General features: G+C 48.9%; 1 protein-coding gene across 2 annotated transcripts in view; it reads left to right on the top strand.

The window, feature by feature from the left end:
• The window catches only part of SLCO2A1 (solute carrier organic anion transporter family member 2A1), a 91,047-nt gene that overhangs the window by 33,751 nt on the left and 30,476 nt on the right, over positions 1–26,820 (top strand). For both annotated transcript variants that reach the window (XM_086316112.1, XM_086316120.1), the window contains exons 2-3: positions 12,247–12,384; positions 17,136–17,298. In XM_086316112.1, the coding sequence (XP_086172238.1) occupies positions 12,247–12,384; positions 17,136–17,298 (301 nt within the window). The remainder of the gene's footprint in view (positions 1–12,246; positions 12,385–17,135; positions 17,299–26,820) is intronic.

Below are 26,820 nucleotides of genomic sequence, written 5' to 3'. Positions count from 1 at the left end.
AGCAGACAAACTAATCATTACACAAACAAGGTGATGTGAGGAGAACTGCCCTTCATGCTTCCCTGTGGCCGTGAACCAGTCTTCTTGGGCAGAGGGGTCCCTCCTTCCTGGCCAGCTTCCCAGGATCCTGGGCTCTTCCAATACATGCTTCCACACCCTACTTTCTCTCTGAAAAACTCACTTCCCCTTCCTTGAGAGCAGGAAGGGAAGGGCTTAATCTGCAAACCCTTCAGGGAGGTGAGGGAAAATATTAACATCCCATCTTGTTTTACAAAGAATAGGAAGAATATAAAATAGGTGAAGTTTCTATATTAATACAGTATGAGTGGTGTTTTCCTGCCACAAATGGATTCAAAGTTTCCCGAATGGCGCCTTATTTCACCTAACAAATTACTCTTGTGCCAACTTCCAAAAAAAGACAAATGGTACTTGTTTTCCAAGAAGGAAAGCTTTTCTGACTTAAAAAATAAAAGTGACTTTGGAAATTTCTAGAGAAGAATTTGGACACATACTTACATAAATGTCAATGATAATTTTGTTTCAAAGTTTTTATTTTTCTGGGAACCCTTGAGCACCATGGTTCTAGTTAATCTAAAGACTAAATCACAGACTAAATTCATTTAGTCTGTGTGCTCATGTTTCATCTCTTCCAGAATTTTTTTAAATCTACGATTTCTGAAGCCCACGCCACATGTCCTGGTCACCTTGGGCCATCTCTCGCCCTTCGCTCTTTCATCCTCCTTCACAAATGCCACCAGGAGAGTCTAGACATCTGACTTCCTCGTGGCTGGGGCTGAGCTTCAGACAGTCACCACCAGGGAAAAGCCAAAGGAAATCAACTGCAGCCAAAAGTGTTTGAAGATTTCTGGTATCACTGCAGTGTCCCTTCCGCTGCCACGGAAATCCACATGTTTCTTTATAGATAGTGCTGATTTTTGTACATCCAAGGGCCCTCAGGATTCAGTCCTATCAAAGGCCTCTCCTAGTCACAATAACAACAAAAACTAGAGAATTATGTGGCTTGGGGCTTGCAGTGTCCTGTTCAATTTTCTCTTACCTAGAGGCCTTTAGGCGAGATTTTTTTTTCTAAGCGAGTGGACTAAACTAAAAAATGGCTGGAAGATCCTGATCTAACCCAATTCCTTGGCGATCTGGATTGGAGAGGTCCTTGGCCCACCCCACACCCCCACCAAGCAGTGTGACCCATGGGAGAGACCACTGAAGTGCTGTGGTCCTCTGGGCTTGCTGTGGCATCTGGTGGACTCCCGGCCTCCACTGAAGCTCCAGTCCTCCGGAGAGCAGCTCCCACAGACCTCCGATGGCCGTTTGCGGTCGCATGAGGAGAACCTGCCAGACAGTAAGATCATGGTGTGGAGAGCAAAAGCTAGTGAGAGGGTGCTGGGCAGAGACGCCTAGGGGCCTCCCCGATGGGCAGAATCAGAGTCTCAGCTCTCCAGACTGGCCACTGCCCTTTTACGGAACAAGGAAGCCATGAGGGGAATCTGTGTTGTTCTTTTTAGATTGTTCTGATTTTCAAACTTCCCAGAGCACCCAGGACCATGTCTTATCAAAGGCTTTGTCTAGTTTATGATAATACGAAAGATACTACTACAGGTACCTTCCGTGACTACCTCCTGCTTGGACCCTGGGCTGGGCTGGCTATTTTGAATCTCTGAGCTTTATCTTGTTCAGGCATTCTTCCCACGTGGGAATGTACCTGATTTCCTGAATCACTTCTTAAAAGACATATTCCCCTTTGGGGCCACTGAACCATGGTTTGGATCCAAAGTCACACCCTGCTGAAGGTACAGGAGGGTAAGCAGGCGGATGGGGCTGAAGGAGGCCTTCACTCCATGACCCATCTTTGCTTTGCTTCCCTTCTTGGCAGGACAGGGGCAAGATTCCCCTCTCCCCTCCAGCTCAGAGGAGCCAACCCACAGACCTCCTTTCCTTTCAGATGCTGCCTCTTTGAGGTCATTGGGAACAGCCGGAAGTCACCTTTTCTGAGTTTCCTTCTTTGTCCCTATTGCATTAGGACCTCTTGAGCCTGGAGTCTCACCTCCCAGATCTTATCCATTGGGTGAACTTCCAACCAGGACTGAGAATGGGCTATGAGAGTAAAGACACTAAAAAAAAATAGAAATATTTAGGTGGAGATGGAGAGACACCCTAAGCCAGCACCACTTTCCAGCCATGTGACTTCTGTTGGAGATAGACTGACCACTTTGGAAAATCCTAGTCAAATGAATGAGGTGTCAGGATGCATGAGTATCCTAGGGGTGAGGGAGGGAAGGTTTTGGAGAAGAGCCTGGGCACACTTCTTGGCTTGACTACTTAGGCCCCTGACAAGTACATATGCCTTTTTTTTTCCCTTTGAAAAAGTGAGGACAGAATTATTAATTTGTTTACTGGACTTAGCATCAGGAGGTGGGTTTGGTTCATAATTCAAGATGGCAGGCTCAGCATGTGTTTGTCTCCCTTCATCTCTAATACCCTCGTTAGGATAAGAGCAATGAATTAAAAAATTATGAGAACTAATAACAGAAAAAAGAAAAGTACAGGAATTATGAGTGGATGAAACACCCCCAAAATTTCAGTAAGATGGAGAGTGGTTGGAAAGTATCAATAGATGAGACAAAGTGGAGGAGAGTGGACTCTGAAGTGCATGTGTGGGGCTGATAGTGGGGGAGCCCCTGGACTTGGAACTTGGCACAGTCATGGAGAGCTGCAGGTTCAGAGTGGGCAGGGATGGAAGAAGGAAGAGATGACAGACAAGTGGAGCTGGACCTGAGGGGTTAATACAGCGCAGCCCTTTACCTTAGGCTTCTCTCCATGCCTTGAGGGATCGTCAGCTGGTGTGGGTGGGCACCCAGAGGGTAAGCCCCACTGCTGGCTCCAGGCTTGCTTGCCACAAAGTGAAGTATTTATATCCAATAAGGATATAAATACTGATAGAACTATTAAAAGTTGGGGGGAAGAGGGAGAGAGAGGGGACCTGAATAAGTGAGCTAAATCCTCTTCTATCGTGGCACACAGTCAAAAGTGATAAATCAAGAAATTGCAAAACAAGAATATTATTTTGAGATATGTGGATGTAATCGACAGAAACACTAAAAAGAGTATGTCCCTGGACTGTAGTACTTGAGGTAGCCTACAGTTGAGCATAGGGCTGGCCTTGTCATTCTTAGTCCTTCCACGTGACAATTAAAAAAAAAAATGTGCATGTGATACATTGAATTCAAAATAAAAGAAAAAAGTGAAAATAAATGTAAGTGGATTGTGATTAAGTAGGAGGGATCCCAGCTGACCATGAAAAGGGGCTTCTGAATGGCAATGTGGCTCAAACCCAGCTGGGTTGTCACTGTGGCTGGGCAGCTCTCGTGCTGCCCAAGGGATGTGCGAGCCTCCAGCTGTTCCTGCCTCCCTGCCCCAGTCCACTTCAACCTGGTGAGGAGGATCAACAAGGATTCTGGGGCCAGATCTTATCCCACACAGGTTGGAGGGACTAAAGCAAGTGGTACCTCTAAGACTCCTCTCCGACAGGAGAACTGTGAGCAGCCATCCTCTGAGCTCTGCCTGCACTGCTGGGCTGGGCCAGAGTAAGGTTTCCCTGAGCTCTTCTTTACTCTTTCTTCTCAGTCTTCCTCCTTCCTTCCTTCCTTCCAAATAGCTCCATTTAGACTACTGACATCTGCTGTTTAAGGATGGGAACATCCTTGATCTAAACTGGGAGGTCACAGCCAGTGTCCCAGTCCAGTCCCATCTCCTGCTCCTGAATGGCTTTCTTCCCACTCCTGGTTCCCATAAGTGTGTTAAACTATCTCAGAGACATCACATCCTGGTGAGCCTAAGGCATCGGCTGAATTTTCTAGAGTTTTGCCTTCATCGGGATGCATGTGGACAAAATCAGACTTGGTTGACAGCAGAGTCAGTGATTAGATGGGTAGTAATCCTGTGAGGACCACATTTCAGAAATTCTTCTAGTGTCCCTATAATTCCAAGTAGGTGCTTCAGATCATAGTTCTCTGTTTAGTTCAGAAAAGAATGTCATGAACCTGCAGAGCAGAAGAAACAATGGCTGGGCTGCACTTTGACCTTTTCTTTTCATCCCGAGCTCTAAGGGTGTCACTGTCTGTCCTAACAGTTTACCCTCACAGTCTGATTATTTACTTACACAGAGCTCTGCAGTTTGGCTGGGGCCTGGGGTTCCACTCTGAACCTTCACTTGGTGTCTCAGCATCTTTCAGCCATTCTTAGCTCTTTGGCAAAGGTGGTAAAAAGAGTCATCTCTGTTAGAAGAAAGATCTTCATGACCACTCCAATCTCTCTGCTTCCTTCCTGTCTGAATTTCCTCTCCATGTTTGTTAAGATTGGAAAAAGAATAGAGCTGTGAACGTGAACAGTTAGATGTTTTAGAGCTTCCTGTCCACCACACCCTGCAAGAATGTTGTTCCCTTGCATTAACTTTCCTTTCGTACTTCCTTCTACAAGATGTGCCTGAAGACTTGTATAGTTTTAACACACACACATTTAAATATCTACTTGGATTTTGATGGTTTCAAAGTGAACTCTTTAACAGATTTATTCCAATGACACTGCCAACGCTCATAGTTTAAAAAAAAAATACTGTTTGTGGAATTCCCTTCAAAGCCTCAGAAGATTATTTTGAATACCTTGCTGGTTGCAAATCATTTTGAAATTAAATTTTCCTTAAATCAACTTTATTGAGGTATAGTTTTCATATTATAGGGCTTCCTTGGTGGCTCAGATGGTAAAGAATCTGCCTGCAATGCAAGGGACCTGGGTTTGATCCCTGGATTGAGAAGATCCCCTGGAGAAGGGAACGGCAACCCACTCCAGTATTACTGCCTAGAGAATTCCATAGACAGAGGAACCTAGTGGGCTACAATGTGTGACCCATGAGGTCACAAAGAATCACACACGACTGAGTGACTAACACTTCATTTCACTTTACATAATAAAGTGCACAGATTTTAAATGATTGATGAGTTCCTTTAGACTGATTAAAAGCAATGCTGAAGGGGAATTTTATAATGATTGAGGACAGACCATTGGAACAAACCTGCAGCTTCCCAAATGGCTCCTCTGATGGACATATATTCTGGAAGAGAGTTCATCAGTTAGACTATTTAAAGACCTATTCATTCACTTGACAATGAATGAGCCCCAATTAAGGACTAGGCATTGTTCCAGACAAGAAGACATGGCATCTTAAAAAGCACACATCATTTTTCCTCTGTGAATTCTTCTGGATTTTGGTGGGGTGATGACCATAAGTGATAAATGTGTGATGTAATTTTAGGAAGCAATTCCGTTCACTTCAGTTGCTCAGACGTGTCTGACACTTTGCGACCTCATGGACTGCAGCACACCAGGCTTACCTGTCCATCGTCAACTCCCAGAGCTTGCTCAAACTCATGTCCATTGAGTCAGTGATGCCATCTAACCATTTCATCCTCTATTGTTCCCTTTTTCTCCTGCTTTCAATATTTTCCAGCATCAGGGTCTTTTCTAATGAGCCAGTTCTTCGCATCAGGTGGCCAGAAGTATTGGAACTTCAGCTTCAGCATCAGTCCTTCCAATGAACATCAGGGTTGATTTCCTTTAGGATTGACTGGTTTGATCCCCTTGCCATCCAAGGGACTCTCAAGAGTCTTCTCCAACACCACAGTTCAAAAGCATCAATTCTTCAGCACTCAGCCTTCTTTATGGTCCAACTCTCACATTTATACATGACTACTGGAAAAACCATAGCTTTGACTAGACGGATTTTTGTTGGCAAAGTAATGTCTCTGCTTTTTAATATGCTTTCAAGGTTTATCATAGCTTTTCTTCCAAGGAGCAAGTGTCTTTCAATTTCATGGCTGCAGTCACCATCTGCAGTGATTTTGGAGCCCAAGAAAATAAAGCCTGTCACTGTTTCCATTGTTTCCCCATCTATTTGCCATGAAGTGATGGGGCCGGATGGCATGATCTTAGTTTTTGAATGTTGAGTTTTAAACCAGCTTTTTCACTCTCCTAGGAAGTAATAACGCTATAAAAAGGAAAAAAAAGTGGAGTGAGGAGACAGAAAATGCTGGTGGGCTATTTTAAAAAGATAATACAGCCATGTAATAGATATTTATTTTCTTTTCCTTTTGTGAAGAAATCTCAAGACCCAGATTCTACCATTAGCTACTTTTAAAAGGGATGTGGAATCCTTCCATAAACTATATTCTGCAGAATGCTAGAGTCTGTAGACATTTCATATATATACAGGGGGTCACATGGCTAAAGAAACCATGGAGAAAGTTGGGTAAAACAAAGCTAAAAGCAAGTCTTTACTGAAGGTTTTCTTAGAGACTTTAATATTCTGATACGAACTGTAAATATTCACAAGGAAGGATGGTAGCATGCAAAGTTTTCCAAACTTTTTTGTCCTGGGAATCCTTTCAACTTGGAGCATCTCAAACAAGTGGTGACCTGCCTAACACATTGTGGGAAACTCTGTCCTAGAGTTTTCATGCTGCAGGAGATGGGAAAGCAACAGAGAGGTTCAATTATTTGAGCAGGAGGAGTGAGAGGTGGAAGCCTGGGCTTATTAGCTATCTCTCCAGAATGTGGAGCACACGCTGTGGGTCAAGCAGGTCTCTAGGGCTTTAAACACAGACCCTTTTATGCAAACCTCCCAAGACAGCAGGAGTAGGTATTGTCAAAGCTCCTGTTTGCCAGTGGGAAAACTGCTGTCAGAGGGTCAAATACATAGTCAGAGGTCACACCATTCATTACAGAGTCAGGATGTGAGCTTCAGCTTGTTTGAGTCCCAAACCCCAACTATCAAATCCCACGACACCATGTTGTCTAAATGGTAGTGGAGGATGGGTTGCAAACCCTTGAGCAAAGCTTTCCTTCTCCCACCAGTCCGTCTCCTTATGCTCATAAGCCCCACAGTCTCACAAGGGATGGATTTCTATCTGCCCTGTATGGTGTCAAGTGTTTGCTGCTCCATATTACACTGGCCATGGAGCTGCTACTGCTGCTGCTAAGTTGCTTCAGTTGTGTCCGACTCTGTGCGGCCTCATAGATGGCAGCCCACCAGGCTCCTCCATCCCTGGGATTCTCCAACCAAGAACACTGGAGTGGGTTGCCATTTCTTCTCCAATGCAGGAAAGTGAAAAGTGAAAGTGAAGTCGCTCAGTCATGTCCGACTCTTCGCGACCCCATGGACTGCAGCCTACCAGGCTCCTCTGTCCATGGGATTTTCCAGGCAAGAGTACTGGAGTGGGGTGCCATTGCCTTCTCCAGGCCATGGAGCAGGCACTTGATAACTTCCAGTAGCCTCAGTCCTGTCCATGTAAGCTCAGTAGTGAAACCAGATGGCTGTGACCTTGAGCAGCTCTGGACAGAAATCTACTGGAATCTTCTCTCCACTTCTATCTCTTTACCCGCATCTTCTCCCCACCTTTCCTTCCCTTGAAGCCACAGATCTCATTCCTCTTCATCTGCTGAGTCCACTGGAACCTGGGGTCTCAGATACACACCAGCACTTCCACTGGGGCACCTGTAAGGGACCCCAACCCGACAGGGCTGCAGTGAGTGAAAGCTGGCAGTGCAGTAGGCTCTGCTGGGGTGTGAAGTGAGAAAGGCGCCCTCTAGCTCTAGGTGGAGACTTCGACGTCGTGTCTGAAGGGATTTTTGTATTTACTGGAAAAAGCAAAGACGTATCTTTCAGGAAAAGATCTGAGACAGATTTTTTTCTCCACCATCCTCACCTTTCTCTCCTCAGACTGCTAGGGAACCAAGTAGAGATTGTGTGTGCTTCATCCCTCAGTCAGGTCCGACTCTGTAATCCCATGGTCTATAGCCCACCAGGCTCCTCTGTCCATTGGGGTTCGCCAGGCAAGAATACTGGAGTGGGTTGCCATGCCCTCTTCCAGGGGACCTTCCTAACCCAGGAACTGAACCCAGTTCTTCCGCATTGCAGGCAGATTCTTTACTGTCTGAGCCACCAATCAGCTGCTCGAGTAGAGATCAATCAGTCCTGTTAATTCATTACTGATTTGCTTAGAGGGAGACTGGTGTTTTTGAACTTTATCTGCAGTAACTTGGGTGTTCCAAACCTGAACTCCTGTCCTCTCTCTCCATCTGCACCTCCTCCTGGGCCCCCGTCTCACGCACAGCCTTGACCCCTTCCTGGCCCTCAGGCTGGAAACTCTGCCCCTTTTCTTCCACCTCAAATCAAGAACAAGAGCCTTGTCAATTTAACCTCTGCAGGAGCCTCTAAGCTGCCACTCCCTGCCTCCCCACTGCCCTGGACATTGGCCCAGCCTTCAGTGTCTCTCCCAGGCTGCTCTGACAGCCCTCAGCCCTCCGCTGGATGCCACCCTGAATGCCAGTCACATGCCAAGCCATCCGGAAGCCTCTGCGCAGAAGTCAGCATCAGGTGCCAGGACTTTCGGAAGCTACTTTGAACTGGACACATAGCTGAGCCCTGTGCTGGGCAAGGGAAGCATTGAAGGGTTATCCAGACAGAGATGGGAAAGATGATTTTGTGAAGACTGAGCAGAGATGCAGACAGTGAGTGTGTGCTGTGGGGTAGTGTGTGACCTTGATGAAGTTTGAAGGACAAGAGGTTCTAGCTCTAGTGTACATAACAAAGCAGCCCTAAACTTAGTGCTTAAAACAAAGGCAACATTTAGTTTGCTCATGGATCTGCCCTCTGTGGAAGGCTTGGTGGGCATAGCTCACCTGTCATTGAAGGCTGGAATCCTAAGCTGGCTACAGGCTGAAACTTTAACTGGATTTATGGGCTGGAACATCACCATGTGGATTCCCCCATGAGTAGGTAAGAGGGGCTTCCTTATAGTGTGATGTCTGGAGTCTAAGTTTCCATGAAAGAGCTGGGGGATTCACTATTAACTTTCAAGACTTAGCCACAGAGGTCACAGAGCCTCACTTCTGCTTCCTTCTCTTTTTCAGAAGCAAATAGGTCAGATTGACCCATATTGAAAGGAAGAGAACACAGATGCCACTTCTTGATGGATGAATGTGATTGTCACATTGTAAGGGGTGTATGTGGGACAGGAGACATTGGTGTAGCCATCTTTGTAAAACATGATCCACCCAGCAGACTAGGGAAAAGAGGCAGTCAGAGTCCAGGACCCGTAGCATCATGGATGACTCTCCAAAGGGCATTGGTTTTCATCTTGTGAAAAGTGGGGAGCCAGTGAGAGGTATTAATCTGGGTGTAACTGGCTCACATTGCTGTTTGATAAAGCTCTTCCTGGAGTGATGAGATGGAAGACTGGAAGGCGGCAGACAGGAGATCTGTGATAGGCTGTTGAAGGAATCTGGCGGAGATAAGAGAGGGAGGGCCTGAAGCCAGACATAATCTGGAGGTGAGGGCAGGTCAAATGCCAGAGGCGCCAGATGAAATCACAGTGGCACCAAATGTCAGAGGTGAGGACCGTGCATCCAGGAGGATTTCCGGTTTCTGGCTTAGGGCACTGAGCAAACATGATGGGCAGTGAAGGAAAAACTGGAGAGGTTTCTGGGGGGAGGACATTGGACCCTATTTAGGAAGTGATTAGTCTGGGGGAGGGGTTTGAGAATGTCCATATGGACACGTCCAGCACAACGTGTGATGCCCTTGAGTGTAAAAACCCTGGGGGACATTCTGGAGCATAGTCTGAGATGTGGGCACCACAAAGGGGGTTTCCAGTGCACATGCACAGAAAGGGCACCGTCCAGGGACAGTGACTACAGACAATTTGAGTGGGGCAGGTTGGGGGGCGTTAACCTTCAGGGAGTAATCAGAAGAAGATAATCTGGTAAGGCATCCAAGACTAAATTGCCTGTATCCTGGACGTAGCAGGTGCTGCGGGCTTAGTGCCAGGCTCTCCAGGTGCCTGGCATGCCCGGTTCTGGGCCTGCCTCTCACACAACGGAGTAGCCATGGCAGGTTCCTGCCCTCGTGAGCCCTTGGTCTCCCCAGCTCTGAGGCGCTAGGATTTCCCGCCTCTCTCCCTCTCTGAACTTCTATTTCCCCATTCGTAAGAGAGACTGGATCATTTTCCAGAGTGCCTTTATCACAAAATGTGGAGAATTCCAGTACATGAAAAGAAGCAGAGCTGAGCCTCCCTGAGGAGGCAGGGGTGGTGAGTGGACAGGCTTCCTTCTGCCACCCATGAGGCAAATGGCTGTGACCTTGAGCAGCTCTGGACAGAAATCCACTGAAACCTTCTACTCACTTCAGTCTCTTTACCCGGCAGTCTCTTTACTTCTGCCCACCTTTCCTTCCCCTGAAGCCACAGATCTCATTCCTCTTCATCTGCTGAGTCCACTGGAACCTGGGGTCTCAGATATACACCAGCACTTCTGCTGGGGCACCTGTAAGGGACCCCAACCCAACAGGGCTGCAGTGAGTGAAAGCTGGCAGTGCAGTAGGCTCTGCTGGGGTGTGAAGTGAGAAAGGCGCCCTCTAGCTCTAGGTGGAGTCTTCCACGTCGTGTCTGAAGGGATTTTTGTATTTACTGGAAAAAGCAAAGACGTATCTTTCAGGAAAAGATCTGAGACAGATTTTTTTCTCCACCATCCTCACCTTTCTGTCCTCAGACTGCTAGGGAACCAAGTAGAGATTGTGTGTGCTTCATCCCTCAGTCAGGTCCAACTCTGCAACCCCATGGACTGTAGCCCACTAGGCTCCTCTGTCCATGGGAGTTCTCTAGGCAAGAATACTGGAGTGGATTTCCATGCCCTCCTCCAGGGGATCTTCCCAACCCAGGGACTGAACCCAGTTCTGCATTGCAGGCAGATTCTTTACCAGCTGAGCCACCAACACTGCTTCTGCCCTCTCTCCCTGGCTTCAGTGTCTCCTAGCTGACCCTGGCTTCTGACCTCTCAGCCCATCCTTCTTCCCTCTAACTTTGATTTGCATCACTGAGGGACAGTGTAAATTCCACGAGGCCCGCTGTTCTGGGGTGGAGGCCACAGCCTCCTCCTCCCGGGAGCCCAGGTGCAGTTAGATCTTCCCTTGACTTAGCGAAATTCAGGCCGACACAGGCAGCTTCTGAGATGGGTTGAAAAGACGGCAGACCAAGAGGGGAGTGGCAGTGCTTGGACAAGTGTCTGGTTTTGTGGTGTGTTGGCCACCTTGATTTGGATGTATGAGCAGGCAGCTTGGGCTGCACCCTGGGCTTCCAGAGGCTTCCCTCCCCAACATTGACAGGTTGGAGAGGAGACGTCAGTTCTGACCCCGAAGCCTAGAGTGGAGCCCCTGTGGATGGCTGGCTTGGCTTAACAAGGAAATAGAAATGAGGGTGGATCCCTGTTGCTTTCCTGAGATGCCAGCCCTTCCAGTGAGGGAAGAGCTTTGGCAGACTAGGAGACAGACTGGCACCCCGCCCTTCCCTGAAGGACAAGTGCTGTCCTCAGAAGGGGCACCTCCAGGGGGTTTGGGGCTCCGAGCCTGCTCTCAGCCCAACAGCCAAGAACCCAGGAGCGCTGAGCGTGCAGCCAACTCCAGATGCCACGATCCCTCTCCACCCTTGCCACTGTGTATCTGCCCCGGTCAACCACGGAAAGCACATTTGCTTGTCACATTTACTCACACCCACAGGACCAGGCCTATGGGACAGGGTGGGATGCCTTTCCCAGGCCTTTATCTTCATCCAGAGGAGGAGCCAGCATCGGCACAAACACCTCGTACAAGAAGAGGTGGTAGCAAGCTGGGCTGGTGTGTTCACTGAATCGGCCTGGGTGAGAGCCCACCTGCAGCCTCACTGGGGTATGAGAAGGGAGTCTGGGGGGATGGGTGTCGATGGGGAAGGGGAATGGAGGCCCGGTCAAGAGGTGTGGAGCAATGTGACCCCCCTGCTTGTTTGTGACATGAATGGGCTGGGAGGGGGACCCTCAACCTTCATGGGACCCAGGAGGAAGGGCAGAGCTATCAGAGAAAAATCTGATCAGTCAGACCTTTAAGGATGCTTCTCCAACCCTGCGGTTTTCCTGCTGTGTGAAAAGAATGGCTGAAATGATGGGAATGACTGCCATGCCTTGACCAAGGTCAGAGATGAAACGGGTCTGAGGATGACAGCATTTCACTGGGACCACCTGATGGAGAACGTGTTCCCAACGAACAAGGGAGGGAATGGGTCAGGCTGCTGGGCCTCTGTGCCCCAGAGGGGAGAGTGGAAGTGGGCAGCAGGGCTCACTGTCCAGCGGCCTCACTGCCCAGTCTCCTCCCAGGTGTTCGTGCTGTGCCATGGCCTCCTGCAGCTCTGCCAGCTCCTGTATAGTGCCTACTTCAGGAGCAGCCTCACCACCATCGAGAAGCGGTTTGGCCTCTCCAGTTCTTCGTCAGGCTTCATCTCCAGCTTGAATGAGGTAAGCAGGATGCTCGAGTCCATCGGAACCTACCCAAGCATGACTGTGCTCACGGGACCCAGCAGGGGGCTCTGGAGGAGCAGGTCAGGGCAGGGGGCACACGGGGGATGGAGACAGCCAGATACACTTCCCCTGGCACCAAGCACTGAGCTGAGAGCCTCCAGAGTTACCTGACCTCCTCACCACTCCCCTGCGAGTGGGTGATCTGCACCTCCTCCAACAGGTGAGGGCACTGGGGTTCAACAAGGTCAGCAGCTTGCCCGAGGTGTGCAGGCCTGCTGCCTCCAAACTCCGTGCCTCTGGTTGAGTTCTGCGACCACCTACCAGTTTACATGGCCTCCGTCCATCCCCATCCAGGGGAAGATGAGCCGCAGGATGCAGGTGGGGAGCAGCTCTTGGAGGCCAACTCAATGGCCTTGACTCCCAGACGGGGTCACAGGTCTATGACTTCCTGTCTTTCCTTTCCATGAGGCCCACTGTTCTGGGGTGGAGGCTACAGACTCCCCCTCCCAGGAGCCCAAGTGCAGTTAGGTCTTCTGTTGACTTAGTGAAATTCAGGCCGACGCAGGGACTCTCATGGGCAGCTTCTGAAATGAGCTGAAAAGAAGGCGGGAGGTCTCCCAGCGGCCCCTAAGCACCACCTTCCGGCCAGCTCATCCCCCAGCCAGCTCCCTGCTGGAAATGCCCCTTTACCCTTCAGTCCTGTGCCCCCCCAGGCGCTCACAGGAGAGCCCCTCAGGAACCCTCCCCACCACCCCAGGGCAGATCCCCCTGCAGTCCTCACAGGAGGACTGCCTTCACAGAGGTCATGTCTTTTAGGCAGAAAGCCTACCCGATCCTGGTGGCCACACCAGATCAGAGCCCAGGTCTGTCTGACAGCCACCACCCCAGACCTCCCTCTGATCCCCAAAGCCCCTCTTCTACAACCCCCGCCCTGCCCTTTGTCCACCAGCCCTGCTCTGCTCAAAAGCTAGTCCCCAGACACACTGCTGGAATCTCTACTGCTGCCTCTCTTGACACGCGCGCTCTGCCTCCCTGGACTTCCTCCACTGTGATGGGCACACCCTTGCACACATGCAGCCCTGGGACCCATCAGTCATGCCTGCTGGCCTCATGGGCCTCAGATCCTTCTCTGAGCTCCCAGGCCCACGTGATATTTTCACTGTTTTCTGGATGTCTAATTTCTCTTTCCCAAACTCAGATGAGTTTTTCAACAATCAGGTTTTAGATATCCCTATGGGCATTGTTCGAAGCAAATATAAGAAAGTTAATTCCTTGAACCTAACAATCCTGTGTGTGTGCTTTGTATGAAAATGTGCATCTCTCTGTGTGTATATCTGTTTCTACATGTGTCTGAATCTTTGTGTGTGTCTGTGTATGACTGTGTGTGTCTGTGATCTGTGAGTATATTTGTGTATCTGTCTGTGTGTACTTGTGTATCTGTGTGTGTCTGGATGTGTATCTGTGTGTGTTGAAGGCAAGTGAATGGGTGAATGTGTGGAGTAGGTAGGATAGGAACTCAGCCAAAGGGTCTTCAACAATCCCACTGATTCTTTTTTTTTTAATTTTTTGAAAAATTTATTATTTACTTATTTGGCTGCACCATATCTTAGTTGTGTCATGTGGACCCTTTGATCTTCATTGCAGCATGAGGGATCTTTATCTGTGGCATGTGGAATCTAGTTCCCTGATCAGGGATCAAACCCAGGCCCCCTGCACTGGGAGTATATGGAGTCTTAGCCACTGGACCATCAGGGAAGTCCCAATCCTATTGATTCTGACCCCAGCATTTAAAAACAGACTAGGAAAGTAGGGGTCTTACTGGGAGAGCAGAGGGCAGCCAAATAAGACGGAGCTTCATGGTCAGGCTCGAGGCTCCCAGCTATTGGGATGGGCAGCAAGGAACTGGCCTGGCTTCTTCAACAGAGTCAGGGCTGGGTGTATAGTCAGTGAAGATGAACCCTCTGGAGAGGAGCCTGGGAGACACCTGAGGTAGAAGACGGTGCATCCTGAAGTCAGATGGCTAGGAGGCCTTCACTAAGCCTGGCTTGAGCAGCTAGGGGAGAAGAGGGCCCTGGTGATCCTGCAAAAGAAGAAAAGACAGGATTTGGTAGCTGCTTGAGCACAGGATTGAAGGCTAAGTGAAGTGAAAGTTGCTTAGCTGTGTCTGACTCTTTGCAACATCATGGACTACACAGTCCATGGAATTCTCCAGGCCAGAATACTGGAGTGGGTAGCCTTTCCCTTCTCCAGGGGATCTTCCCAACCCAGGGATTGAACCCAGGTCTCCCATATTGCAGGCAGATTCTTTACCAGCTGAGCCACAGGGGGATTGGAGGCACCACAGACCAAAAGGCAGCTGCCTATCAGAAGCATGAGGGGTGTGAGAAAGAAAAGGCCTGGTGGAGGGGAAGGCAAACCCATCTGATTGCCTGGAGTGTGCAGCCAGCTTCCAGAGGTGGGAGCCTGCACGCTGCAGGCCAGTCTCCAAGCCAGTGGGGCCCAGCGGTGAGGGGAAGGGGAGACAGGGTTGGTCGGACCAGGCCGGCAGCAGGAGGAGGGGCTTGGCTGGCAGGGAAGATGTGAGCATCTGCCAGTGAAGCACCAGCTTCACCTACAGTAGCCCTTAATGCCCGCTGTGGTTTGCCCTGGGTCCCTTTGTTCTGAGACGTTAATGGGCAGGGATGTGTTACAAATGCTCTGACAGGAAGCCCACAGAGCTGTCTGGGGCCAGGTCAGGGCTGAGGGATGTGGCCTGGGCTGCAGAGCCCCTCCTCTCCTCAGCTAGAATTGCTGCTGCTGCTTCTTTTGTTTTTGTATTAAAGAAAGTAATTTTTTTCAAAGGAGCTCCACTGCTGAAGGGAAGATTGGGAACCAAGGGCTTAAGCCAGTCATAAGAGCCATAGAGGCCCAGGTCCCTCCAAGAAGCCAGCCAAGTCTGCTCCCAGTGCTTAGGGCTGGGCGCCCCCCAGTCCTTCCTGAGCCTCCCTTTGGGGCCCTCCACCATTCTTCTCCAAAACCTTGCAAGTCAGCCTCAGTTAGCTTAGCTGATATGGTCTGAAATTTACAATTACTTCCTGCAAAATGATAGGGAAACAAGAAGGGAATAAAATCTAAGAAGCATAACAAAGCTTTGTTTCCAGGTACTGGTTACAGAATGTCCTAGAACCACATCTGGCCGGGAACTGGCGCAACTTCTGAGTCAGGCTAGGCCTCCTCACCCACCTTCATATTCCCTTTCTCTGTGTGTCACAAACCATTCTTTTTCTTGGCCACACAGGAGGGGTCTCCTGGGTAATCCTTCCTCTTCTTGAAAAAGCCTACCATTTACTCCGTCATCCATTCATTTATTCAACAAACCTTTCATGAGCACCAAATGTGTGTCAAACACCATTCTAGGTGCTGGGGAGACAGGAATGAACAGACAGAAAAAATATCTCTGCTCAAATATCATTCTAATGATAAGTGTGACATTTACTTGTAGAAATGTGCTTCTAATCTCCTTATGGGGGTTAGAAGCATATACAGAACAAGGAAAGCTGTGGGCTGGCTGAGCTCCCAAGACAAGAGCTGAGGTGCGGAGACTGAGCTCAGAGAGTTGAGACATCAGAGAGGCAAGAAGGAACCAGCCAAGGAGACTGAGAAGGAGCAGCCAGGGGCAGCAACTAGGAGACGGTGGTGTCAGGGAAACTCAGTGAAAGGAGGGTTTTAGGAAGAGAGCAGTGGTTAACTGAATCAAAAGGTGCTGAGAGATCAAGTGAGAAGAGGATTAGCCAGTGGGCTTGGCAATGAGGAGGTCACTGATGATCATGGGAAGAGCCACATACCAAGCCTCTGGTCCCTATTTCCTGAGACAGGGGCACCTGCTTTAATAGCCAGAAGGAGACTGTGGCATGGACAGGGCGGGTGCTATGCGTGCTGACATCCAGGGCTCCTCTGGCTCAGGCGAACTTACTTTCTGGGGTAGATGACCATCTTGGAGTCAAGGTCAGATCTGCCAGCCCCTCTTTTACCATTGAGGAGCCTGCTCCCCAGGCTGGGGCCTTTGATTCCCCTCTTTGGTGGGGCTCAGAGAGCACGCCTTCCAGGGAGCACCAGCTTGAGTTACTGGTGTTTCCAGTTGGGAAGGGACTTGGGGCACTTTAATCCTCATCCCTTATTCACGAAAGTGGAAACCAACCCAGGGAGAGCCAGGGCTGATTAGAAGCAGAGCTTCTGGGGCAGAAACCCACTTCTGCAAGGGGCAATAAACCAGGGCAGTTAAGACAGGGCACTTTAAACTCAGGTCATCCTGGTTTGAGCCACCTCTTGACCTTATGGACACAGCAAGTTACTTAATATACTGAGTCCCAATTGTGCCATCTGCAAAATGTCTTGCTGCATGCTGAAATGAGATAGTACATGTTGCTTGGTGGTTATTCTGACTATGCAATCAGAGTCCTTAGGGACTTTAGTTAGAGAACATGCACTGTTTCTAGGAGCCAGCCAGAATAGGAGGCTTTCTTGAATTTGGCCCCAAAAGGTTTGGCCCTAAGATGGTTGAACTTCCCGTGGTCTCTAGATACTTCCTTTGGTCTGGCCTAGAAGGCTAAGGCTGGGAAGGGTTTCTGACAACAGGGAGAAGGAGCTCTGCTTGAGCCCTTAGGTCACACCAGGCAGCTTCTTGCCTCTCTTTTTTGATGGTCAGGTCCACTATGGGTGGGTGAGGACATAGCCTGTGGTCTCACTCGGCTCCTCTGCTCTCTCTGCAGATCAGCAACGCCGTCCTCATCATCTTCGTCAGCTACTTTGGCAGCCGGGTGCACCGTCCAAGGCTGATTGGCATTGGGGGTCTTCTGCTAGCTTTGGGGGCCTTTATCCTCACCCTCCCACACTTCCTCTCAGAACCTTACCAATACACCAAGACCATCATGGGTAAGTGGCCTCCCATTACTGCTTCAAGGGAATGAGGGTACATAGTTCTGTGTGTTCTGACTGTCAGATACAGTCTGGGGAGGAAAGCCAAGGAAACTTTCTGGTGGGATAGGACAGCAGAGCTCAGAGTGGTATCCATTGCCCAGAAGTCCCCCTGCCAACTTTGTGAGACACTCCCTCAATCCTCCTGTGCTTTTGGTGCACATTTAAGAATTTTTTGCTACATTCCAGTCAGGAAAAACTTCTACCCTGTGTTTTTATAAGTTTCATAGTTTCACATTTACGTTTTGAGTTAGTTTTTTATAAGGTTCTTTTTCTTCTTTTTGCATATGGATGTTAAATCCTTTAAGCTTCGTTTGTCAAAAAGACTCTCTTTTCTCCATTAAATATTTTTTGCATCGTTATAAAAAATCAGTTGGACATTTTTTAAAAATAAAATAAGAGACACATTTTTAATTTATTTTTCGCTGTGCTGGGTCTTCCTTGTTGCATGGGCTTTCTCTAGTTGCAGTCAGCAGCGGGGGCTCCTCTTTAGTTGTGGTGTGCAGGCTTCTCATTGCGGTAGCTTTTCTTGTTGCAGAGCATAGGCTCTAGGGTGTGCAGGCTTCAGTAGCTGTGGCCCGGAGGCTCAGCAGTTGCGGCTTCCAAGCTCTAGAGCGCAGGCTTAATAGTTGTGGTGCGTGGGCTTAGTTGTTCCATGGCAAGCGGGATCTTCCCGGACGAGGGTTCAGACTCTTGTCTCCGGTACTGGCAGGCAGATTCTTTACCACTGAGCCACCAGGGGAGCCCTCTGTTGGACATATTTGTAAGGGTCCATTTCTAGACTTTGTCTTCTGTTCCATCAGTCTGTGTGTCTATTCCTTTGTCACTGCCACACTCTTGATTACTGTAGCTTTACAAAGAAGTCTGAAAGCTGGGTAGTGTGATTCCTCCAACACTATTCTTCTTTTTCAGAATTGCTTCATCTATTCTTACTCATTTGTCATTCCATGTACATTTTATAATCGGCTTGTCTATATGTTAAAAAAAAAAAAAACCTTCTGGAAGTTTGATTAGACTTGTATTAAATTCGTAGGTCACTTTGGGGATAGTTGACATTGAGTCTGCCAGTCTGTGAACGCAGTATGCATCACTGTTCAGTTCAGTTCAGTTCAGTTGCTCAGTCATGTCTGATTCTTTGCGACCCCACGAATTGCAGCACGCCAGGCCTCCCTGTCCATCACCAACTCCCGGAGTTCACTCAGACTCACGTCCATCGAGTCAGTGATGCCATCCAGCCATCTCATCCTCTGTCGTCCCCTTCTCCTCCTACCCCCAATCCCTCCCAGCATCAGAGTCTTTTCCAATGAGTCAACTCTTCTCATGAGGTGGCCAAAGTACTGGAGTTTCAGCGTTAGCATCATTCCTTTCAAAGAACACCCAGGACTAATCTCCTTTAGAACGGACTGGTTGGATCTCCTTGCAGTCCAAGGGACTCTCAAGAGTCTTCTCCGACACCACAGTTCAAAAGCATCAATTCTTCGGTGCTCAGCTTTCTTCACAGTCCAACTCTCACATTCTTACATGACCACTGGGAAAACCCTAGCCTTGACTAGACAGACCTTTGTTGGCAAAGCAATGTCTCTGCTTTTGAATATGCTATCTAGGTTGGTCATAACTTTCCTTCCAAGGAGTAAACGTCTTTTAATTTCATGGCTGCAATCACCATCTGCAGTGATTTTGGAGCCCCCAAAAATAAAGTCAGCCACTGTTTCCCCATCTATTTCCCATGAAGTGATGGGACCAGATGCCATGATCTACGTTCTGAATGTTGAGCTTTAAGCCAACTTTTTCACTCTCCTCTTTCACTTTCATCAAGAGGCTTTTGAGTTCCTCTTCACTTTCTGCCATGAGGGTGCTGTAATTTGCATATCTGAGGTTATTGATATTTCTCCCGGCAATCTTGATTCCAGCTTGTGCTTTTTCTAGCCCAGTGTTTCTCATGATGTACTCTCATATAAGTTGAATAAGCAGGGTGACAATATACAGCCTTGACGTACTCCTTTTCCTATTTGGAACCAGTCTGTTGTTCCATGTCCAGTTCTAACTGTTGCTTCCTGACCTGCATATAGGTTTCTCAAGAAGCAGGTCAAGTGGTCTGGTATGCACATCTCTTTGAGTATTTTCCACAGTTTATTGTGATCCACACAGTCAAAGCCTTTGGCATAGTCAATAAAGCAGAAAGAGATGTTTTTCTGGAACTCTCTTGCTTTTTCAATGATCTAGCAGATGTTGACAGTTTGATCTCTGGTTCCTCTGCCTTTTCTAAAACCAGCTTGAAGATCTGGAAGTTCAGTCTTCACGTATTGCGAAAGCCTGGCTTGGAGAATTTTGAGCATTACTTTACTAGCGTGTGAGATGAGTGCAATTGTGCGGTAGTTTGAGCATTCTTTGGCATTGCCTTTCTTTGGGATTGGAATGAAAACTGACCTTTTCCAGTCCTGTGGCCACTGCTGAGTTTTCCCAATTTTCTGGCATATTGAGTGCAGCACTGTTACCCTTACATTTTAACAACGAACCATGATTTAGCAAACTCTACAGCTGATGAGTGAGCTTTCCAGGTTGGTCAGTGGTAAAGAATCTGCCTTCCAAGGCAGGAGACATGAGTTTGATCCTTGAGTCAAAAAGATCTCCTGGAGAAGGAAATGGCCACCCACTCCAGTGTTCTTGCCTGGAAAACCCCATGGACAGAGAAACCTGATGGGCTACAGTCCATGGGGTCGCAAAGAGTCGGACGTGACTTAGCAACCGAACAACAACAAAAACATCTGATGACTATCTCTATTCTCCAACAGAACAAAGTAAGGATCCTGTAATGTTTGGATTCCCATCATCTTCTGCCATCTTCCATGTTATTGTTGACTAATATTTTAGTTTTGCCTGTCTTTAACTTCCTCCCAGTGGTCATTATTACTATAGTTGTTATTTATAAATAATTCAGTACTTATTTCTACTTACCCACAAGCTTACTGGTTTCTTTGCTCACCATTGCTTCTTGCACTTCACTCACCCTTATTGATTTAACTTTGTTTTTCCTGAAGTACATTCTCTGGTATAACTTTCAAATAGTTTTCCAAATTACCTGCCCTGTTTTCATGGTTTCTTGATAATCCCTTATGATTCCTATTTTCATTTTAGTTTCATCAGTTATTTTGAATGTACCTATTTTTATAATCCCTTTCAGATTGTTTTATTGGCACAGATTTTTAGAATGCTAATCCTCCCACGTTCTGTGTCTGCTTGTTCTTGTTCATGGTGGAGTGTTTCCTTTCTGTTATGTAATGTTTGATGGCGGGGTCACTGATAGTGGGAATTCTTCCCACTGTGGACATTTTTTGTGGTCGAGGTAGGAATTGCCCCAAGAGTGGCTTTATATTTGCATTTACTTGGTATCCTGGGAATGCCACTGCTTTGGAGCTAAATGTGTGATAATGTACTGGCTTGGGATAAATTTGCACTTGTTTTAAGGGATGTGGTATGTGGCAATGGTTTTGTGAGGAGCAGCCAGTGAGAGGCCAGTCCCTAAGTGCTCATCCTTGGTCCACTGTATTGGAATTCAAGATGTCTGAGGATAGATGGGCCACCGAGGGGTGCACTGAAGGGATAACTGATTGCTGTTTGCTTAAATACCAGGCTTATTGTTAGTCATATGTGCAGATCGGGTCCAAGAGATGAATCACTGTCCATGCCAGGAGGGAATCCCTTGTAGATTGTGAGACCTACACTGGGGAGGTAGGCTGTGAGACCTAGCCTGTGGTGTGGGGAGGTAGGCTGTGAGACCTGCAGTGGGAAGGTAGAGAGCTGGAATGGGAAAAACGTGAATCAGGAACAGCCACGTCTAATGATGAAATGTTAGTTGAGTTCTGGCCGTGGGACTCTTTTCCCCACCTCCATGGTAGTCCCCAGTGAACTAATTGTTTCTTATAATTCATTGTGGCCTTGGATCTGTTTGGACTGTTTAAGCCTGAGTCTTGCTTCAAGTAGGCGCAAGAGGAAGACAGACCCAAGCCTAGGGGTCTAAGCTCTTTCCCTCTCCTTGATCTAGACAAAGGATCTGAGGCCAGCTCAGAAGGAGAGTCAGGATTTGCTGGCCACATCGGAAAGCCTTGTGCCATGCCCGCTCCAATGCAAGATCCCAGTCCTTCCCCATCGGCAAGAAGAATGGGGTAACGAAATCAGCAGGGGAGCCCCAGACCCTGGGGCCAGGCTGCAGGGAGGGCATCCTGCCAGGCGCCACATGGTGGCCTGCCTAGCCTAGGGCGGGCTCCCCCAGCCTCCCCTAGCCTGGGCCACATACCAAGGGCAATGGCTCCGCACAGAGCAGCCACCAAAGAGGGTGGGTGGAGATGGGCGGGGCTCTGAAAGCAGCCCCTCTGCCCCTTGTTAGGGATGGTCAGGTGGCTTGGGTCCTTTCCACCACCATCCTCCCTGCTCCTAGGCAAACACTCCAGCTTTTAGCCCACCTCTAGGGAGAGAGGAAAGAACAAGACTTGCCTCTCAACCTGCAGGAAGGAAAAGCTGGCCAAGAGAGTGAGGTCCTTGTGTTTTTGTTTGTGTCGATTCTATTTGCAACAATAGGACACAGTCCCTCTCGTGCTGGCTGGGATCAGAGCAGCAGCTGGAAGTGCTCAGGGCTGGGCTACCTTCAGAGCATCTTCATGTTGCCAGGGTCTCGGGCTAAGGAGGACTTTGGCCCAGGAGCCACACTGTGGGACCTAGCTGAGGCTGTGGGTGCCAGTGCAGCGAGGGCATGTACTATGCTAATATGTGCAAACAAAAATATTTATAAAGTTTCACTTCATGGGAAAATTTTGAAGTATGATTCTTCAAATGTATTCCTATGGGAACTTCAGTTTTGAACTATGCAAGACATCAACAACAAATCAATTTCATTAAATGCACCACCCTGAAGGGTGACATGCGTCTGGACAGTCCTACGTCCAAAGCTGGGCTTTGAGACCCCTTAACAGCATGGCCTTGGGCCACTTCCTTTGCAGCTAAGTCTCAGTACCTCCCTGTATAAAATGGAGTCTCCCTCGCCCGGCTGCAAGGACTGAAGGATGTGTGCTCTAAGTTTAGCCCAGTGGCTGGCACATGCAGCAACTATTCAGTGGTGGCCTTTATAACCAGCGGTGGTGGGGACAATACACGTATTATGCTGGGTAAACAAGGGTTCCAAATGAGGAAGCGCCTGCTTCCTATGGAGTGTCTGACAGCTCCCGGCCAACAGGCTGGGCATCCTTAGGGTATCTGACTGCAGCTTCTCCCTGGTCCTCACCGTCCATCCGTCCTCTGCTCTAGCTGGAGCATGGCCCCTCCTGGGCATATCCTTGCCACACCTTCACATGTGAGGCCATAGGATTTCTCTTTCCTGAAGCTTAGGCTGCTGTTCTGATCCGTTCCTAGACCCTTAAGTTGGAGGTACCTGGTAATGGGGAGAGAGAACAGAGACTTTCAAATCCCAGCTAAGCCATGTAGGTGCTAAGTCTCCTCAAGCAAGCTGCTGTTCACCTTTCTGAGCCTCAGTTTCTTAATCTGTAAAGTGGGAACAATAATTTCTCCACTTTTCAACATGTTCTAAGGGCAAAAGTAAAATTAAATTGTGTAGATAAAGTGCTTGGCCCACAGTAGCTGTTCAGCACACTTCTCTTTGCCTGCCCTTGATGTGGTATGTGAAATCTCTTACTCATCAGCAGTGACCCCTGGACCTGGTATCATGTGTTGCCTGCTGATTCTTTCCCTTTGGAGCAGAGCTGCTCCAGAAATGGACATGGGAAATGAAAAGTGTTTTAGGAAAAACAAATTAGAGATGGAGCCATTGTGGGAATCGCAGAGACCTTTAACAACTAATTGCTAATTCTAAAAAGGCCATGCAGACGTTTTTGAGTGTTTAGATTTTCTAAATGTCAGTGGGGTCCGGAAATATGCCTGGCGCCTTTAGAGAAAAGACTAGCCACCGAGCCAAAGCCTCTAAGACCACTTCTGGAATGCGTGGAGAAGTTGGGATAGGTGGGAGACAGGCCAACAGGAGACCATTTCCCCCGGGAGACAGAAGTGTCTTCGGAAACCAGTGTCTGGGAGGAGTAGGTGTAACCTGGGAGAGGTCCTGAGCCAAGGCCAGAGGGAAGTCAGCTCCTCGCAGACAATGGATGCACACGGGAGGGGGTTTCCTGTGGGAACTGTGGGGTCGGGGGAGTCAATGGTATTTTTGGAGCAGTCAAGAAAAGAAAGGGAAGAGTTGCTTTCTAGTCCCCTATTTGTGAAGTTGCCAGCTCCTCACCCATGCTTGTTCATCAAAAGTGGCAGGAGGGTGGTGGGAAGGCCTGGGGACAGGAGCCTCAGGCCCCTGAGTGACTGAGCCCCTTCACTGGAGGATGCTCAGCCCCGGAGCAGAACCCATGGCACTGAACCCCAGAGCCACGCAGGGTCCTGGCACTGAGGGAACTGCTCAGGGATGCTGAGCTCAGGGCTGTTCAAGGGGCAGCATCTGGCCATGGGGTGAGAGGGACGTGGTGGGGAAGGAGTGTGTTTTGGGGGTGTATGGGAGTGTGTGTAAGGGAGGCTGTTCTCTGTGGTGGTAGGTGGCTGTACGTGGAGGAAGTGGGTGTGTAAGGGAAGAAGTGCATGTGTGTGTGTGTGTGTGGGGGGGGGTGGGTGTGTACCAGAGGTGTGGAGAGGGTGGGGGTCTTATGGGTGTGGAGGTGCAGACAGGGATGGACGTGGGGGAGCAGCCTGGCAGGGGTTGGGGTCCTACACTTACATAAATGTCAGCGTGTGTGTTGCGGGGTGTAAGTGGGTGTATGGTCGCACAGCCTGGCCAGTTGGATCTATTTAACCTGAAAAGGAAGAGAAAACAACGAGGGGAAAGTCACAAAACACATGAGTGTTATTAAGTCAACTGAGAGGAAAATATTCCCGAACTGATGAGCACAACGAAGCTAATGAGACTTGATGTGGAACACATTTTCAATACACAGTATAGGAAGGACAAGAAATGAGTGTGGAGACACGACAGAAAACACCAGGCTGCTGTGTTGCCTGTCAGGGGATGGCCGGGAAAAGAGCTGGGGCCACAGAGAACGGGCCTCTCTGAGAGATAGCCCCAGCAGCTGACCGGAGAGTGCTTGCCTCTGTTGTGTGGCAGAGTCACAACCCTTGTTCTTCTGGGTCTCCAGTACAGGCCCCAGTAGAGACCTGAGCGTCACTCTGCCTCCCCTGGAGGCTTGTTCATCACTTCCCTTGCTCAGGAATGAGGCTGGGGGTATAGGCCTGCTTGGGTCTGGAGGGGAGGGGAGGGACGCCTGTGAGCCAGGCTGCACCCTGCATCCTGGCTCCTCTGGGAAGAGGGCCTCTCGGGGACCCGTTGTGGACTGTCTGTCTTGGGCCCACCCAAGGCAGGGAGGTGGTTTCCTGAGGAGAGTCCACACTCAGACTGGAAAGGAAGACTGGTTACTATTCCAGAGGCTGTGATCACCCCAGGAAAACTGTCAGGGGGATGGCCCCACAGAAGTAGGGTGCCAGCCCCTGTCCTGCAAAGCACTATGGTTTGAAGAAACCATCGAGGCCGCCTCTGAGGACCCCCCAGGGGACACAGGGAGGAGCTCCTGCTCTTTTTCTAAGGGAACAAAAGGACTGCAGGACCCAGAGCTTGGATTGGCCTCCGTCAGGGAATGTAAGTAAGGCTCAGAGATCTAAAGGGGGAAGCAGCCAAGAACAGTCAGGTTTTTGGAGGCAGGGAGCTCATGGAGGTGGAGCCCCCTGGTGGGGTCCATGCCTCTGTGGAAGAGGCTAGAGAGCTGGCTGGCTCTTTCAGCCCCGTGAGATTGCAAGAGAAAGTCAGCAGTCCAGCTCCCACCGGAACCCCAGCATGCTGGCACCCTGATTTTGGGCTTCCTGTGTCCAGAACTGTGAGAAACCATTCTGCTGTTTGTAAGCTGCCCAGGCTGTGACCCTTTGGTATAGCAGCCCCCATGGACTCCCTTAGATTCAGTCCCTTTGTTTGGAGCCCCTCCTCATAACCTTGGGTCTTAATTTTGAATTTTCAACCTTTGGACTGTCTTATTAACCACTGATACCAGCCTCAGGCCATTCATGTCATTCACAAATATGTCAGCTGTTCTCAGCCGTGCCCAGGGCTGAGTTGCACGATGGACCCGAGAGCCACTGTCTTCCAGGTCACCCTGGCCCGTCCGCGCCTGCACCGGGCACGCTTTGAGACGTTCTCCCCAGAGGACGCTCAGCCACGCGTCTGCATCTAGTCTGTATATCAGTCAGGATATCATGACTGGCTTTGTTAAAAGGCTTCCTCCAGTCAAGTAACACCGTGTTACGGCTTCCTGCCGGTCTCGGAGCCCCATTAACAAAGGAAATGAGGTTGGTTTGGCATGACTGGCTCTTGATGAACTCATGTTGGCTCAGCTCATCCCATTTTTTCCCCTTCAAATTGCTCCTCATCAGCCTGTTAATAAATCTGTGAACAATAAATTCTGCTTCACTCCCAATTGGGAGTGTGCAAATTAAGCACGCATTCTCTTTGAATACTAAAATTAAATGGCTCTGAGCCTCCCTCCTGTTCCTTCAGGTGTGTCTTCTTCCCTTCCTATCCACTAAGAAACAGTTTTGATGCAAGATGAGCCAGGCAATTCCTCTTTCCCTGGTCTGATGGCAGTTCCTCAGGAGCAGGTGGGTATGCAGGAGGGGGGTGACAGGCTGGAGGCACGCCCCTTGTCTGCAGCATCACCCTGTGCATAATGGACTTGCCCTCTCACACCGACCTCGCTGGTTATGGCCTTCTCAGTACAAGTAGGCATTTCCCCATGGCCTCTTTAGTACTGAAAAGCTGTGTGGGAAAGGGTGTCCAGCCTCAGTCTCAGCCTTGGAAACCCAGTCTTGAGAACAGAGCAAAGGAACCCTCTTCTTCCACTCCCCTAAGCTCACTCTTTCCCTGCATGGATGTGAATCCTTGCAAGCAACCCACTTGCCCTCAACTCCTTTATTATATCCATTCATTTCTAGTGACCAGCACTGATCTTACTTGTTTCTGGTTTCTGGACCCAGTTCCCAAGTCTTAAAAACCTGGGCAACAATGCCTGTCTCAAGAGTTCTGACATCTCTCTCATCTGTCTGAATTTCTCAAAGTTTCTGGCTTGAAACTTTGAATGAAAATTGATGTTATTGTGTAATCACCATATCCCAGGTTTTGTTACTGTTATTAGTTTTAATCTGAATAAGAGGATTACAAAGTCGATGTTAGTATCTATATCTGTTTCAGAGATGAAGAGACTAAGGTTCTGAGAATTCTCATTTGAACCTGGTCTGTCTGATTTCAAAATACGATTCCTTGCACTGCTCAAGCATGTGACTCTGGCTGTCAACCCCAACTCTGTTCATTTCTGCTGGTGCAGAAGAATGTTTTATCTTAATTTTTTTTCTCTTAATGTTTTCTCTTAGATTCCCAAAATGAAAGTCAGAAGGCACATGCCC

This window comes from Bos grunniens, chromosome 1 (assembly GCF_055505025.1).
Source record: "Bos grunniens cultivar Pamir isolate PY7600 chromosome 1, Bosgru_T2T1.0, whole genome shotgun sequence".
NCBI classification, from domain to species: domain Eukaryota; kingdom Metazoa; phylum Chordata; class Mammalia; order Artiodactyla; family Bovidae; genus Bos; species Bos grunniens.
Note: the sequence above shows the minus strand (reverse complement) of the source record. Positions and strands in the feature narration are given on the sequence as shown.